This window comes from Vigna unguiculata, chromosome 4 (genome assembly GCF_004118075.2).
Source record: "Vigna unguiculata cultivar IT97K-499-35 chromosome 4, ASM411807v1, whole genome shotgun sequence".
Classification (NCBI taxonomy): Eukaryota; Viridiplantae; Streptophyta; class Magnoliopsida; order Fabales; family Fabaceae; genus Vigna; species Vigna unguiculata.
This window is the reverse complement of record NC_040282.1, coordinates 5,584,938-5,603,546: the sequence shown is the minus strand read 5'-3', so window position 1 is coordinate 5,603,546 and position 18,609 is coordinate 5,584,938. Positions and strand designations below refer to the sequence as shown.

The following is an 18,609-nucleotide window of genomic DNA, read 5'->3' as shown; positions in this document are numbered from 1 at the left end:
TGTTTTTACTTTTTTTTAGGAAATATTTATAAATTTTGTTATGAAAAAAAAAATTACAGAAAATTGCTGCCAATTTTTTTGTAAAATATTTTGTGTAAAACACTTTTCGTAACAAATTTTGTAAAAAATAATTACTCACAAAAGAATTATCTGCTAATTAAAATTCTTAGAAAAAATAGCATAAAAAAGTATTTTCTTGCAAACTTTTTTAATAAATTCACAAGAAAATTCTCATGTAATATAAGAATTTTTAGTAGTGTTTTAATTTTAATTTTAACATGTAAACATGTAATTCTTTAAATTTCCATTAATATTTCTTTAATTTGTTTAAATGATAAATAAAGGTTGTTTATTTATATAAATTTTAATTTTTACACAATAAAGATTTTAACAAAAATAATAAAGCTAATAAATTTTTTGAGTATTTTCCATTAATAAAGCTAACAAAATAACAAATATGTTTTATGTGATGCAAAATTTAGATTGAATGTGAAAAATGGATTAATAGAGCATGTTACAATACTAGGGAAAATTTACATAATCAATTAGTCACATATTTATATACTTTGAAACATGTAATTTCACAAAATCAAACAAGTCTCTAACGATTAAAAAACTAGGGTTTCAAAACTCTCTCTACCCTCCAAAAGAAGGTACTATTTGTAACTTCTCTATTATTTTTCTTGTTTGATGTGATTTAAACAATGAGATATAAGATGTGCAACCAAACACGTGCCTATTATATTAATGTTAGAGGATAATGTGGAATCATTATTTTTTTCTTTAAGCAAAACCAAGAAATATTATATTATTCTTCTCTCATTATTTTATATTTCTCTTAAATTTTCCACTTAGATTCTTCGACAACCTCATTTGGGCCATAGCCTTCTAACCACTCTCATCTAATGTTATTTTTCACTTTTATTATATTTGCATGGACTACACTTTTGATTCTTTAAATTTGGTGTTTAATTTTAATCCTTTCAAGTTTTAGTTATCACTTATCGGATACTTTAAGCATTGCAAGTGTTCTTTTATAGGACACTTTTGAATATGTTTTAGATGCCATAATTTGTGTGTTTTAGATCACATATCTGTGTAATTTTAATTTCTAAACATTATATAAATTAATGTTACTAATATTTCGGTACATCTAATAAGTTCACTCTGTTTAAAAGTCGAGATCAAAATTAATTTAAATATATATTATTCATTTAATATCTTAAATACTTTTTAAAACTAAATTTGTAATAGGAGTTTTATATTTTAAAATAAATCTAAACAAACTTTCCTTAGTGTTTCACTTGCAATTTTTTTTACCATTCTCCATTTTTAATTGGTTAAAATACCTTTTTGATTTTAATTTTCATCAAGTTTAGTCAAATCCGTCCTAATTTTTTTTACTCAAATAGGTTATAATTTTCGTCAATTTTGTTCAATTTTTTACTAACACCACATGTCACTTCGTGATATTTTTTAATTTTTTTTATTTAAAATTTTTAATTTTTTTAAATGTATACGTATCAACCCAGCAACGTGTTACGTGTCAGAGTCAATGTTGTATATTCAATTTGATTCTTATATTTGTTATTTTTTTTTCAATTTAATCCCAATTTTGTTATGTCGAAGATGAAACCAAATTTATTTTTTATATAAAAGTTATAATGATGTGAATTTTAATATATTATATAAAAATAATTAATAAAAATTTTGAATTTTAATATAAAAATTAAATTTTTGGAGAGGTACAAAATTGGTTCATGTTGAAGAAGATTGGGACTTAATTGAACAAAAATAACGAATATAGGGACCAATTAATATAAAATATTGAATCTGACATGTGACACGTTGTTTGGTTGACACGTGGACATTTAGAAAAAAATTATTTTTTTTAAAATATAAAAAATCTTAAAAAATAAAAAAAACCACGAAATGACATGTGGTAGTAAATGTTCATGGCCGTTAATAATTTAAACAGTATTAGCAAAAAAAAAGACTAAATTAAACAAAATAGATGAAAATTAAAATCTATTTGAACATAAAAACAAAATTACGAGTGATTTAACAAAACTTGACAAAAATTTAAAAAAAAAAATTAACCTTCTTAATTTTGTCATCAACATTTGAAGCATTATTATAAGTAGTCACTACATTTGTGGCCAACAACATTACTCCATTCTCCCTGCAAATATGTTTGATGTTTCCTTTTCAACATCTATAAATTCAACATCCTAATAAAAACATACTCAAGAATTATAATTCTGAAACAAACTTTCCACCAAACCAATTATAACAAATAAGTGAAAAGATCCATAGCAAAAAAGGTACTCTTCTACCATTATCCTATTGACATTGGTATGGGGTTTTTGTCATAATGTCATAATCATGCTTCGGGATTGAATAACAACGTTCAAACCCTTTTTCCCATAGTCTTCCCCTTTAATTCCACATTTATTTTTACTTGAGCTAAGCATGTATGGGTATCATTAAACACCATATCTCTAAACTTTGTCTTTTATTGAGATTCATCCACTAAGAAAAATTTAATTAGAGTTAACTAATTTTGACTTTAGTCTATATTATTATTTTCTTTGATTTTTTTCATCCTTTTATTACTATTTGAGAACAAACTAAGAAGATGTGAGAGAAGTAAGAGAAAGGAAAGGTTAATAATAAGTTCTAGTGGAATCATTATTTTTTGCAGCAAAAAAGGCTTTTAGTTGCTGTACCCCTAATTACTAATTGCACTCCACAATATTAGAAAAAGACTTAAATACCTTTCATCATTGCACCACACTGTACCATCATTGCCACCACTTCCACCACCGTCGCTGTTAGAGAGGAAAAACATTACGGAAAGAGAAGAAGAAAAAAATAGTAAAAAAAAAGAAAACTCATTCAGAAAATTTTATTTTAGAATGTATTTATTGTGTTATGGAAAGCTCTTTTCGAAACATATTTCATGTATGATGAGCATTTAGAAAAATCCATAAAGTGAGACATTTTCATGAGTTTTGAATTAAAAAAAAAAAAATCATTCTGAAAATTTTATTTCGAGACACATTTCATAAAATTTTGTTCCAGAAATCATGTTCTAGAAATTTTGTTTCAAAATTTCGTTTCGGAAATATTATTTAGAAAATTTAAAAAAACTTGTTCCGAAAAACTTTTGTAATATGTAATTTGAAAGTTACTGTTCTGAAAGATAAAATATCATTTCGAAAGTTTGAGAGGTGGGCAAAGAAATTATGGAGTGTAGGAAGTAGAAGTCCAGCAAAAATCTCGTATGATTTTGCTTCCTGTACCCTCATAGTTATAGAGTAGTACGTAGTAGGAAAAAAAACCTACCCATTTAATTGTTAAAAGAAATGATCAAGAAACTATAAAATAGAGTTAACAAGGAAATCATGTTAATTTTAGTTTTATTTTAAGAACTAAAAATATATTTAATTCATATTTAAATTATTAAATAATTCGATTAGTCATAAGTTATATATTATTTAACTCTAAAGTTTAGAACGGCACATTTTTATTTTCACTGATCGTTACCCAAATTTTATCCCCTAATCTTTTCTAAATTCTTTACCATCAATTTATTGTAATTTTCACACGTTTTACTAATATTTTAAGTTCATAATAAAACGACCACGTGACAAAAAATAAAAAGAGTTAAATATGTTTTTGATCCCTTAACTTTCAATGAAGTTTGGAATTAGTCCATTTTGAAACTTTGGACCAATTTAGTTCTTCATTTTTCAGAATACGTGGATTTAGTCCTTTTAATCAAATTTTGTTAGCTTTATTTGATGTTTCGTACGCATTTTAGGATTGTATTTGAGTTGTTTATACTGTTTGACACATTTTTGCTTTAATGTTAAGTCAAATATTATTGTGAAATGTACTCGAAATGTCAAATAAACTTAGCAAAATTTGATTAAAATGACTAAATCCACGTATTTCAAAAGATGAAGGACTAAATTGGTTTAAAGTTTCAAAATAGACTAATTCCAAAATTTACTAAAAATTAAGGGACCAAAAACATATTTAACTCAAAATAAAATAAAAAAATTGTTTTGTAGAATTTGGAAACAATGAAAATATTTTTATTTGTTTTGTTTAATACATCAATGTCAAAAGTTTAACAAACAATAATATGTGAGATTAAAGAAAATGATAAAATGAAACATTACTAGTTGTAGAGAAATTTATAACGACAAAACAAAATAGAACGTAAAAATATGCATTATCAAAGCTAATTGAATTCTAATGATATAATATTTCCTAATTGATTTTTTTTATTATCAGAGCTTGCTTGCTTTATATAAAGAAGAATTTAATTACAATATTTTGTAGAAAAAATACATCACCGTCCAATCATAAATTATTATAAAAAGAAAAACTAACATCACACCCACTAACTTGAAAATTTGTCACAGTCTCCATCCTTCTCGTTTTCATAATCTCAATCAATCTTTATATAATCAAAATTTACAAATTGTGAAAAAGGTTAAGAACACTCAATTTTGTGTTCCTTATAGGTTCATTCATCGAGCTCATGGTGATTTTCAATTATGTAATTTTTTTTATTCTCAAATACTTTGTTTGAACACATTCTTATTATTAGATAAAATTTATTAAAAATCACATAACTTGGTGGATTCCATGTGTACCTTAACATTACTTCTGTCTAACCATATTGTTACATTACATTACAATAATTTTCTAACATTTTTCAAGCTATATATGTTTCCCCTTACTCATCTTACGTAATATTTTTAACTAATGTAGAATTTACAACTCAATTTAAATTATTAACTCTAAATCACCGAGGTTTTACCCATATCATATCGACTCCAAATTTTTTATTAATTTTTCGGATACTGTCTTTTGCTGAACATTAAAAATACAGTATATTAATACTTTAAATATCTTTTTAATATATTTTAAAACGTTAAAATTAGTGATAATTAATATATTATAGAGACACAGTAGTAGAGAAATAGCAAAAAAAATCTGACAGAAAATTCAAATTCATATCCTTTCACGTATATCTCAGATCTTTTTCCATGCAAAATATCTTCTCTATTTGTATAATCAATGTCAAACAAAATTTACATCTTTAAGGATCAAACTCCACCTGCAACAAAATTATACTAATTTTACACTTGCAAAGTTAACAAGTTGTGATGCACCTCTCTCTCTCTCTCTCTCTCTTTCACTCTCACCTTTTCCTTCCTGAAACAGTTTTCTTGACAGCTCCAACAGACACCAAAAACTGGTCAAGGGATGAAAGGGTCCTCATGTCATCTGGAGGAAAATAGGTGGCTGCTTTTCCCATGATTGATGAGAAGAGAAGGGACAGTGAAGGCCATGCACCATTACTTTCCACCAGAAACTCATCAAGAAATGCAAATGCAGCCCTGAAATCAGACCTGCTTGCACTTATTGGACCAGCAAAGTGAGCAGGGATTATTCTCTTGAACCTCCAATCTCTGGAAATGCTATCAACCCACTCTCTCACCTGGATCATAATAACTAACACAAAATGTCAATTCACCTCATTTTCATCTATTTTTGTTCCCTCAACATTTTCAATTCAAATTTTTTACTCTCAGAATTATCTTGGTTTAGTTAGTTTTCACTTTTAGTTCAGAGTTCAATCATTGTATACTATTAGAAATGGTGGTGTTGGAAATACTACATCGACCGCAGATAAGCTAAGACTATAATTTGCATTTACAGTAAAAAAGTAAGTGTAAACATCACTTTACAATTTATATCTGGCTGCTATCTGACCACTCATTAATATCTATTCCTACGCTGATGAAGCATAAACACCAGACTTGACTAGGAAAAAGAGATTTCTACAAAGCTAGAGCCAAAAATATAAAACATAAGGACAACACACATATATGGTTGGGGGGATTAACACATCATATTCCCTCTTCTGCAAATGAAAATAGGAACTATGTGGGAACAAAAATAAGAATAGAAAAGAGAAGAAGACTAGTAACAATTGAAAACCCTTTTCAATGAAAGTAAGGAAAAAAATCGAGGGACCTAGTCATGTAAAAGATCTCCATATAGAAAATAAGACTACAGATAGTCTTTATGTATTGAATTAGATGATAAGCATTATCCTGATCCTGTCAGGTTTTTGATACTAATATGACAATTTATGGAATTATTCTAAAGTCCAAAGTTGTAGAAAAGTTCTTAGACATTCCTGATTTAATCCATTGAATTGTTCAAAGTGAAATATGGAAAATAAAAAAAGAACAAATATATCAGATATACATATTAGAAAATAAAAGGCAAAATCTGAAACTTGTCTGATTTAATTGATTAAATCACAATTAATCAGATATGCAACCGATTAAACTGATTTTAACCCACTAAAATGCATTAATTTTGTTTATCTAGAACCCACCAAGAACATTTTAACATATTTAACCGTGAGTATAAAAAATTTAAGGATATCATACTTTTGTGGAACATCATTGCACATTACACTGAAGGACATGTGTCTGACATAAATTTAACTACATCCAGGACAGAATAATGTAAAACAGATTTTTTTTTAAGGTTGAACAGATAGTTGTCAACTAATAGCTATACATCAAATAGAAATAGATCAAAGTATTCTTAATAGAAAAGATATTATATGACAGTTTTTTTTTTATCAGCATTATATGACAGATAGTATATTACCTTTTCAGGAACTTTACTGAAGACCAGAGTCTTAACAATTGGTGAAACTATCAACTTCTGTGACATCTGTGCAAAGCTTGCATTGGGTTCTAAAAGATTTGATGGACCAAGAAACAAGATTTGTAGCACCATTCTTTCCCATCCTGCAGAATAGAACAATCAGTGTCAATTTGACAGTGATGTCAAGTGAAAAGGAACAAGCTTTGTACAAGTTGAAAACAACAATAATCACAATATAGAGCCAACCTTTTTGCCGGTTCCTTTTGTTGTCAACTACAGGTTCATCAGGTACCTCCTTTCCTTTACTGAGAAGTTTCACAGCCAAACCATTTTTTGCAGATGCTAATAAGGATTCTTTGCTTATACACTCAGGTGGTTGTCTTGGGACAAAAATAACAGCATCTGTCACCAATAGTGTTTTTGAAGGTTTGTGGTAGAAAGCTACCTCCACATAAGGTCCAATTCCTGAAACAACCACGAGCAAAAAAATATTTTTCAGCACGGATTTAGAAGAGATTCTACAAGCCTTATTATAACGGTTCTTTCTCTTTTGTTGTAGCCTATTTCAATAAACTTGATTGTGAAGTTTATTGAAGAAAGTTTATCTAATAAGCTCTGATTAGATTAGTGTTTTAGTTTAGCTCTTTACTCAAACAAGCCTCAAGTCTAAAATTATGTATGAAGAAGTGGTAATTACCAACTTCTGGTGAGCTTAGAATCTTTTGCTCTATTTCTCCAGCCCAAGGAGTGGATAAATCATCGTCTTTCAAGGTTTTAGCGCGAAAAATACCGAAGAATTCCAATGGTAAGTTCAATGGCCAACTCCATTGCCTTGGTGCCACCCACACCTGAGCAAGGGGAAATTTTCTAGAAAATGGACCAACAAATACTTTGTGCTCATAAGCAAAAGTGGGGAGAACAATATATTCAACAGGAGCCCCCAATTCCTTAATAAGCTGCAAGAAACCAAAAAAAAATGGCATGTTAAGAAGGCATAACAAAATCACCCTCTTGATATGTTTTTTTTTTACTATATTCATGTTTCATATAAGTAACCTTGGATCAAGTCATACAAATTGCAAAGCAGCATTGATAAGGAATCAAAGTTTGCATTAGTCTCTTCAATTTTGCAGATTTCAAAACACTAACACTGTTTTACTTCATTGAGTTTTACTACAATTTACAAGTTTGCAAGATCAAAGTGAGGGAATAGAGTGTCAGAGAGTGGAACCTGAATACACTCATCGGTTGGTGCTATGGGTGCATGAACCCATAAGCCCCCAGATTTGAGTTTGATAACAGTCATTCTTATGTTTGTGGAAACACTGCTGAAGCCTAATGCCTGCTCCTGTTCGAATAGCCATATACAACCCTTCACAGCCTACAACATGTTTCAGAGTTTCAGAGAACAGTACCTGTTAGGGTGTGTTTGGATTACAGTTAGAAAAATTAAATTTAGTTGAATGAAACCGAAAATCTCATTCAACCGAAAAACTTTATGGTTTTGCTTTGAAAACGATCCAGCTCAATGAAACAAAACAAAAATTTGTTGTGACTTTCAATGCAAAGTAAACTTGGGTTTGAGCTCCCAAGAGTTAAACCAAACACACACTTAGTGTCTCAAAAACAGAATTTCCAGCCAAAATTTGCAGCAAAAATGTTCACAACAAATAACATGACTTCTATGTACAAGGAAATACCAACAACATGCAACTAAGCTTTCACTATGCAAAGCCAAAACAAAACTTATTGCACCAAGTAGTTAAAAGCATTTGATTTGAATTGAATTCAATAAAAGTAGAGGTTAGAGTGATTTGCACATCTAGTCTCAGGAATTTCTTCATTGTTCATTCAACCAATAATCCTTCTGATATAGCGTGAAACAATTTTCCCACAGAAATTAGATAAAAAAAATGTTGACATTGTAAAGGTTTTTTACAGCATCATCTAAAATGAAATAATCAAACTTGTTGATCTCTTTATAACAACCTCCTTAAAAGTCATTAGAATGATTTCTGATTGATTCAGAGAGCAAAAACTTTTGCATTCATGAGATGACTACATTACTACAACATCAAGTCATAGATATGCAACTCAAGGAACAAAAACCTCAACCAAATCAATTCAATGATCAAAAGAGTCATTCAAACACGAGATAAAGCAAGATTGAATACCTCAGTTCTAATAGTGCGTCTATTGAGAAAAGGACCAAGTGGGAAAGGAAATCCAGTGATGTTGAAGTAAAACCTGCCACCAGAATTGCTCTTTCCGACACTTGGGGTGGCAGAAGCAGAAGCCACAGCCAAATTGGAAAAGTCTCTTCTTTGTGGCCTTGGTTTCAGATGCAAGCAAAGACCCTTCAAAGATCCCCCAAAAAAGCTTGAAGATGAGTCACCCAAATAGATGGGGTTCTGCAAAAGTGTGGACTTTGGAGAAGAAACAGCAATGGGTGCCACCATTTTTTGATGAAACCTCACTCTGTCACCATAAAGCAATGGTTTTGAAACTGTAATCATCAAGTGCAGTGGGAAGCATTGTTGGATATGCTTTGGACACGTGGAATTTGGTTGGTGGATTGTTCTACATAGATGTTTATGAACCTCAGATTAATTGTGGAAGCAGTGAAGTAATGTTAATGTTTGAAGTGTACAAGAAAAAATAACTACCTTTGAATCAGGACAAAATTTAGAGAAAGTTTTGTTTTTGGACTATGTTGCCTCTCTAATTAATTAGAGCTTGAGCTTAATAACTCATTTCAATTTTAGTTACTCTGTTGTGTTGTGGTCTAATCTTTAAGTTTGTTTGTATTTATTTGTTACATTTTGAAAAATTAAGTATTTCTACAAGTGAACATATTTAAAATAGAATACATACAAGAATTGTGATTTTTTTAGAAGACTAGATACTTTTATTTAAGATAAGAGGTAATGTTTTGGATTAAATAAAAAACAAAAATTATATCTAAACCTATTTCATTTGCATGAAAGTTTAATGCAAATTACTCAAAACAATCTTCAATTTTGTAATTAACATTTATGTAATTTTATTATCAACTAATTATAAATGGTAATAATGAATATACATATTTATAATTAAATAATAATAATAATAATAATGTACAACTATAAATATAATTACATTATGTATAATTAAACAATACATTATAAACTTGGTGGAGTTTTTTGAATTGGTTCTTTTTGGAAAAAATTGATTTTTAATTATAAAATGTCACTATTTTTTTTAAAAGCTTTTATCAAATCTTTGTAATAAAATTTATTCATTTCTATGTAAATATTGGAAATAAAAACAAAATAACAATAAGACAACTTTGTATAATTAAAAATAAGATAAATAATGGTTTTGATATTTGAATACATAGATCAGTATGATTTAGTTTCTATTAGTCCTTGAATGTATAATGATTGAATATATAAAAAATGTAATTAATTAAAATTTGTTAATTGTAATATGTAATATTTCAGGATCAATTCAATATTAAATTAATTTTTTAAGAACTCTTTGATACGAGGTTATAAAATTTAAGATTAAATTATAATACTTTACATATTGAGTACTGATAAAATATTCAGGTGATTAAAAGACTAAATATTAATTACTGATTTTAATTCATTTGTTAAACCAATCTATACTATTGTTAAACTAATTATCGCATTCCCATTTCTTTCATATTCTACATATATCTCTCCGTCAGGAAGCTTCTTCCTTGTCTCTGCGGTTAACTTTTATGTTCCTTTATGACTCATACTTTGATTCAAGCACATCCTTCTACATTTCATATTGTTCCACTTCTAGTCTCCACTTCCATTTTGTAAACAAAATATTATTAAAGAAAACATCGGAGGAGTGCTCAATTTCTGCTTAAGTCATTGTGATCCATATTAATACCACTGTGCCTATAACCAATTGTTGCATGAGCAGTTTATTTCAGACTGCATAAGTACACCGACAAATGGAATAAACTGTTTCATCTACTTAAAACCTTTGTCAAACTCCATTATTTATGCATAAAATGTGAGACATGCATTTCTTAAACAAGGTGCCACCCAGACATACATTAAACATAAACTTCTTACTTAGAGTAGCAGAAGTTGTAGCAGCCAAGCAAAGGAAAGTCACTAATTTCAAATTATGCAGATTGTATTTCCATACATAGACAGCAAATAACAAGATTACTATGTACAACTTAAGAAACATAATAGTATAAGCTGTGATGGAAGTAGCATCCATGTGTCCATCCATACAAAATAAAAATCAGACAAATACTTGCCACCAGGAAAAAGGCACAAGAATTTACCATTACCCAACCACAGCCCTGGTTCCACCAACTAGCCAACTTCAACTAAAGCTAAAATCAAGACTCAAGTATACAGAGATTGAGAGTGACCCTGAATGGGAAGATAAATGAGAGCTTGTAAAAGGGATGTCGGCTAATTACAAAGTAGAATATATATGTTGTTGACTTAATGCTTGCAAGGTTGGCGCCTGTACTAGTTCACAATCTTAAGCGATGATTTCCCTGACAAGCCAATCCAAACTAGGATAAGAGAAGTACAAAATGAGAAAAGATGGGAGGGCAAACAGAATTGTAACAAGTACATACAGAGCCAAAATGGCAGCACTGGCTGGTATTGCATACAAGACAATCAAAAGAAATATAATGACCAATGGGAACTTTGCCGTCACCTGGACAAAGAACAATAGTGACTTCCGAAAATAAAGATACAGTCTTTCCATATTGAGGAGATTACCAGTATTGCCATGATATTGATTATAATTTGATACCTCTGGATGGCGAACTTGCCCCCTCCGATGGTTTCCATGGCTTACCTGGCTTCCCATATTCATTGAGAGTTGTTGGTTATCACCACAGAAAGGTGAATGTGATTTCAGTCTATCACCATTCATGCTCTCAACCATCCAGAGAAGAAAGTAGTTTTTGCGAGGGAATTTAAGATTTCCACGGTAAACTAAACGGAAAGATAGAAGGTTGCACCATGGACAGGAGATGAAAAGGGGAAGTTGAACAGGCAGCGTTGGAAATTTCACAACAGCCCATTGCAATCCAAGGATACAATTTTTACAAAGAGTATGGCCACACCATAAAACATAGGGCACGTTTTCAACAATATTGAAAGATTCCCAGCATATTGGGCATTCAAGTCCTTCCTCTCTGCCCATAATAGAAGTCTCGTCGTCAGAACATTCTGAAGTAGAATGAGTAGGCTTTGAAGAATCATTTTTCACTCCCACAGTTCCAGCAATGCAATTTGATGCAAAGCTCCACATTCTGAATTACAATATGTAAATAACCAATCAGGAAGTGTCATCCAGATGTCAATTTATCATTAATGATGACTGAGCCAAAAGCATAAATCTGTAACATGCCTGCAGGACAAGCTCACATGAGTAACAAGAATCAACCAAAAACTATACAAAAAAAAATTGTGATAATAACATTTTGACTCGACAATATAAATTTTGTATAGACAGAAGTTAAATTCATTTGAAGTAAAGCTATAGCCATGATCATCTGCAATCCAGTTAATCTACTGCATGCATTTGACACACTTTCTATAACCATTACCAATCAGGAACTATATTAACACCATTAATATACATTTTTGTACCTATAAAGATTTTCTTGAGTTTTCTGTTCGTTCTTGTGAGCAAGCAGCCAAATTCAAACAAGACATAAATGATACAACTTCATACTACATGCATTTAATATACTTTGTAAAGTAAATCAATCAAATATAAACTAATAAGTATATTCCACATTACTCTGTCAGTAGTTAAAATCCAACTTTTTCCTGTTTATCCTTTGGGATTGGGAGTGAAAGGGCCAGCCAACTGGCAAGAATGTCAGTGTCACACACTAACGCATAGAAAGTAATTTCTTTAATCATACTCATGAAAGAACTAATGAATATTATCATCCATGCTTGCTACTCCCTAAATATGAAGCATAGGTTAGTAGGATCCAGGGAGCAAACAGCCCTGATGACCTACATATTTCAATAAAAATCAAGCTTTTCAGTGTTTGATAAAAAAATGGCCATATGCCACCACCTCTACCCTACACAATTAATAAACATGGAACCAGAGGAACTTATACCCAAGTAGATGAAAAGACATTAGCAAACAAAATCTCAATACAGCATAGCATCTAGCCATATAATAAGTTTTGTTTTTAAGAAGTTGCTTTCAGTCCTAAGAAGAAGTTTCCAACCACTGTTTTGTACAGAATACTAGACATGAAGAACACAAACGTAGGCATGTGTGGATGTATTCACGATTACAATCTACAGGTATGATCATGAAGCATGCATACTGTAAGATCCGAAAAATTAGTTAATTTAAGGAAAGTAATTATTTTATTTTAAATAATATTTAAATTATTAAATGTGAATAATTATAAAATGGTGGTATCAAAGTTAATTTTTTTATGTTTAAAACGGTGGTATAAAAGTTATAAGTTAAAAGTTTTTTTTTTTTTAATTTTAAAATCCGTGTAATTTGTTTTCGAAGTAATTTAGTAGCATTCTGACGGGTGTTACACACACAACACTACTGCAATTGATGGTATATAAATAAAGATAGTTCAATCCAGTCACCCATCAGTAAACAAATACGAGTAACATATTTTAACTAGCTGCTTACTCTTATATGCACTGACTCAACTATATAGCATAACTCAACCATACAGTTATATTAACATTAACATCAAAACTCACCACCTAATGATCAGCATTAAACTTTTCGTTTTGGCCAAGCACACGAAAAGCTTGGCATGTAGATACCAATGAAATCAACTATTGTGGCACCCAATAACGCAAATGCATATTAGCTAAAAATTTAACTCCAGAGTTTCCAACCCATTTAAGCTATTAATAATTTTATAGCAGATAAGAAACTTACTAGGCCAATCTCCTGTGTTTGAATTTTATGTAATTAGGAGAAAGAAACACACAAATTTTTTTAATATAAAAAAAAAAAACATAAAACCAATTTTTTTATCCATGTATATTAAAAACTATGCCTTTATTTCTTCAATAACCCTATCGCCCAATTGAGAGATCAGGAGACTGTTTAAAAGGCAGAATTTTAAGGGAAAAAAAGACAAAGATTTGATATTTTCACTTCTGCATAGTTCATATCAAACTTCACTTCATTTCATAGCTAGCCCCAATTCTAATGGAGGTTCAGAAATCAAAATCAACTTCTTAAAAATCCCAAAACCCCCGTCAACAACAAAACAGTCAACATTTTAACCACTCAATCAACACGAAAAAAAAATAGCAAATTTCAATCCCAAATCAGTTGTCAGCAAAAAACCTAATTCAAAAACCAAGCGTCTTGAGAAACACGAAAAGAAAAAGAATAACAAGCAGAAACGAAATTAGATGGGGGAAAATAAGAGAATACCGGTTTGGCGCAAAATTAGAGGCTTGGCGAAGAGAGATGAGGACAGTGGCACCATGTGAGAGAGAGAAAGGGTGGCTTCCCCAATTTGACTGAAACCAACTCACTGGTAAACGACGTCGTTGATTGACCTGGTCCCACCCACGCAAAGGCCTTGATATCTAACAAAGTGAGAGATGAATAAGTGAATCTCTCTCAAAATGGTTCAAGATTCTCTCTCTTTATATAAAAAAATCGATCATAACAAAAAGTGAAATATGCGTAATGTATGGATTTTCACCGGTAAAATATATAGAAATTTGTTTATATTAGTTTTCTACATTTATCTATTAAATAATTTTTAAAATTAAAATAATCATTTTATTTTTGTTTTTTTTAATTTGATATTTTTAAATTTAATTATGAATATACTTATAAAATAAATAAAGATTATTTACGATAAAGTTATAAAAGTTATTTATATTTAATTTCATAATTAAATCTATAATAATAATAATAATTTTTAACATAAAAAAAAGTAACACACATACGTAAATATATTTTTACTATGTCTTTATTTGAATAATCATTCATAATAGTTTTAGTTTACCACATGCTAAAGCCATTTTCGAGGAGGGTCAATTCGGAGTACACTGAGTGTTTGGACAAAAGAATCTTTCATATGATATATGTTTCTTTATTACATGTTATTTATCACAACTTAAATAACAACGGAAAATGGCTAACTTAAAAAAAATAATAATAATTTTTTTGGAAGCTGTCATCGTAGACGTAGTTTATTATGAAAAGTTATGAAAAAATCTTAAAATAAAACATGTAGTTTGCGAGAATTAAATTTTAAATTTGGGAGTCGGTTATGACGTAGGAAAGGTATTAGTACTCTATATCGTGCGTCCGAAAATGGTATTTTTAATTAGATATACAAAGATAATATGGGTTTCAAGATGTTTAATTTCCTCAAAAATAATAATAAAATAATATAGAAAAGAAACAAAAATATTTTTTTAATTTTGACGTGTCCGACAATGATAATTCTTCGTTCCTACGTATCTTCACTCATAATAGAAAATTTGGGTTACGTAATTCTTCTATAAATCTTTTGTGAAAATATGTTAGTGGAAGCTGGGCTTGAACAAAAGAGATGACTTGTGTGAACTGGGCTTTAATGAATGAGAGTTTGATATTATTTATTTTTTTAATTTTATATTTTTTAGAATTTTTAATAGAAGAAAGGTACAGAGTACTAGGACGATGCGAACAATCACATAAGTACTCAAACTTTTAATATGGAGACATTAGATGACAGACAATCATACAAACATTCCAAAAAAGGTATCGTTAAAGTTATTTGGATAAAATAATTGGATACTAGACGATGCGGACGACATTACATATCCAATCTTTCACAATTTATACGTATGAAATTAAAAAAAATGAGAAAGGAAGAGAAACATTATAATTAAATACTAGCAAATTTTTATAAGACTTTAAACTACTTTATATTGCTACCAAAATGCATATCGCAATTAGGTCTATTTATATACAAGTATCAATTAATTATAAAGTCAAACATGAGAACTATATACATTCCTATTTCAAACTATCATATAAAAAAGGCCATGCAATTTCATTCGACCATTATTATATTTTCTAAACGAAAATGTGAGTCCCCTCTAATCATCATTAAAATCAAAAGTGTATTAAAAGTCCATGCATCACATTTCAATTTATCAAATGAATAAACTAACACTTGTAAGAATATAAAATACACCATAGTATATTTCATTGCTTCAAAGTAGCACATTAATCCTACCAAACGAAATGGGCTTGAGGCAAAATCAAGTTATGGTTTTAAATGCAACTAAAAAAAAAACTATCCAGACTTTACAAATCATATTTCCTAATTAAGTAATCAAGGCTTTTTAAACACCAATAAGTCTCTAATAAGTCTTTGTTCCAAGAAAACTAAACACATGCACCTGTGATCCCCTGTTTCAATTTGGATGCCTTGACTCCAACCACACTAAATAAGAAAACATATTTGGTTTCATAGTGTATCATTCTTTGATAGAGAAAACACAAAAGAGAAAGTGACAGAAAAGACAAAGCTTGCAGAAGGAATAGTGATAGCCTTTTAGATCAATAATAGGCTTTTGTGAAAGATAACATTTCGAATTGTATGAAAGAGAAAGGGGTACACCATATATATGGACTCTACATGCAACATGCAATATACAAAAACGAAAAAACTAACTAAAACTAACTACCACTTGAAACCCATAGATTTTAATAGGCTTCCTCAAGCTGGAATATGAATATTTAACAATCCGAGCTCTGAAATAAAATTTTTGAAACTACTAAACTCCATAGGTTTTGTGAACATATATGCAGGCTGGTTCTAATGGGTAGAAGTTGGAAAAGTTTTTCCTTTAACTTTTCACGGACAACATGACAAAACAAGTTAATGTGTTTGGTGCGCTCGTGAAAGCTTAGGTTATGCGCAATATGTCTAGCCGCTTGGTTGTCACAGTAGAGGGCAGAAGGAAGAAAGTCCTTTACGTGTAGATTAGTGATAAGATATGTGAGCCACTGTAGCTCACATGTTGTTGTTATTAATGCCCTATATTCCACTTCTGAAGATGAACGAGATACTGTGCTTTGTTTTCTAGTTTTTCTCGAAACAAGGGAGGTTCCAAGGAAAATGCAAAACCCTATGGTAGATCTACGAGTTTCAAAACACGAGGCCAAATTTGAGTCACTGAAAGCCTTGAGATGAACCTTGTTGTTGGTTTCGAAGAAAATCCCTGAAGAGGGATTGCCTTTAAGATAACGTAAGATCTTGTGTATGGCTTGGTGATGACGTTTCATAGGTTTCTACAGGAACTAGCTCAGAAAGGTGACAACATACGTGATGTCCGACATAATGTTGGTGAGATAAAGGAGCTTCCCAATCATTCTTCTGTAAACGTTTATGTTGTATACATTTTGGGTCGTCCTCTAGCATTGTTTTCACGTTTTTAACCATAGGTGTGGAACTGGGTTTGCATGCTGTCATATTTGCTTTAGTAAGAAGGTCAAGAGTATACTTTTTTTGACAAACATGAATGCCTCTCTATGATCTAGCTATCTTGAGTCCAAGGAAGAACTTTGCTTGTCCAAGATCTTTGATTTTGAAAGCTCCATCCAAGGATTCCTTTACAAAGTTATATCGGTCATATTATCTCCTACAAGAAGAATGTCGTCAACATATACAAGTAAAGCCAAAAGGAAGTCTCGGTTTTCTTCACAAAAAGTGAGAGATCATAATTGGTTTGTATAAAACCTATGCTGTGTAAATGAAAGTTCAATTTGGAAAACCATTGCCTATTGGCTTGTTTCAAGCCATATAAGGATTTGGTTAGCCGATATACTTGGTTGGGCTTAATGGAAGTAACACCCTGCGACAAGGTCATATATACCTCTTCTTCGAGGTCGTCATGCAAAAAGGCATTGTTGACGTCTAGCTTCAACTTATATTAGAGGAAGAGGTCAATAAAAATATTGCAACCTTTTTCATGCGTTTTCGTTTCAATATTTTTGGTGGTATGAGTATCAAAATTGGCAAATTCGCTCTCATGAAAGATAACATTGCAATGTATGCTTATTTCTCTAGTGTTGACATCCATGACAACGTAGCCTTTAGTCCCACTTTTGTAACCGAGGAAGACACATTTGCGAGATTGACGATCAAGCTTAGTGTGTCTGTTATCATTAATGTGAACATAACATATGCACCCAAATATCCTTAAGCTAGAAATATCAGGTTGAGAATTATGCAGAATTTCATAAGGACTTTTGTTGGTCTATAACATGTGAGGGTAACCTATTCATTAAGTGCATAACACGGCTAACAACATATGACCAAAATATTATAGGTAGTTTAGATTGAAAAATGAGACAACGAGTAACATTTAGTATATGTTGGTGCTTACGCTCGACGACGACATTTTGTTCAGGGGTATCATGTGATTCATAAAAATTCTTTTGATTAAATTCTTAGTCATTATATGTTCTTGTGATCTTAATATACTTATCAAACTAATTTTTGACAAAAGTAAGGAAATTGGACATCAAATTTTTAGCTTCACTTTTATTTTTCATGAGATACAACCAGGTATGCTTATTATGATCACCAACTATCGTAAGAAAATATTTGTGATCATATATAAAAGGTTTATTAATGGGTCCCCAAATGTCCATGTGAACAATGTCAAAAAGATTTCGAGCACGAGATATACTAAGAGGAAATTTTAACTTTTGTTGCTTACCAAGACAACAACATTCACAAGTTTCATTACTGTTAAAAGGTACGTTCACACAATCTTTACAAATTTTGTGCAAAACCTTATCAAAAGGATGTCCAAGCCTATAATGCCAGAGGTTGGATTTATGTCCTACACAATTTGCGCTTAGGTT

At 30.4% G+C, this 18,609-nt stretch overlaps 2 protein-coding genes across 5 annotated transcripts; both read right to left on the bottom strand.

Moving 5' to 3' along the window:
* Positions 1–5,059: 5,059 nt before the first annotated feature.
* On the bottom strand, positions 5,060–9,310 carry LOC114181083. 2 transcript variants are annotated; one of them, XM_028067420.1, is made up of 6 exons: positions 8,886–9,310; positions 7,943–8,092; positions 7,409–7,667; positions 6,958–7,176; positions 6,712–6,854; positions 5,060–5,535 (listed from the first exon to the last, which is right to left on the bottom strand). In XM_028067420.1, exons 1-6 carry the CDS (start codon positions 9,225–9,227, stop codon positions 5,527–5,529), a joined length of 1,122 nt encoding a protein of 373 aa, XP_027923221.1. In that variant the 5' UTR covers positions 9,228–9,310; the 3' UTR covers positions 5,060–5,526. The 2 variants fall into 2 exon arrangements, with proteins under 2 accessions (XP_027923221.1, XP_027923220.1); XM_028067419.1 differs by having other exon boundaries at positions 5,060–5,521; positions 8,886–9,307.
* Positions 9,311–10,834: 1,524 nt separating this feature from the next.
* On the bottom strand, positions 10,835–14,359 carry LOC114182201. Of its 3 annotated transcripts, XM_028069004.1 has the most exons (3): positions 14,158–14,358; positions 11,333–12,117; positions 10,835–11,248 (listed from the first exon to the last, which is right to left on the bottom strand). In XM_028069004.1, exons 2-3 carry the CDS (start codon positions 12,016–12,018, stop codon positions 11,233–11,235), a joined length of 702 nt encoding a protein of 233 aa, XP_027924805.1. In that variant the 5' UTR covers positions 12,019–12,117; positions 14,158–14,358; the 3' UTR covers positions 10,835–11,232. The 3 variants fall into 3 exon arrangements, with proteins under 3 accessions (XP_027924805.1, XP_027924804.1, XP_027924803.1); XM_028069003.1 differs by having other exon boundaries at positions 10,835–12,019; positions 14,158–14,359; XM_028069002.1 differs by having other exon boundaries at positions 10,835–12,117.
* Between the last annotated feature and the right edge of the window lie 4,250 nt (positions 14,360–18,609).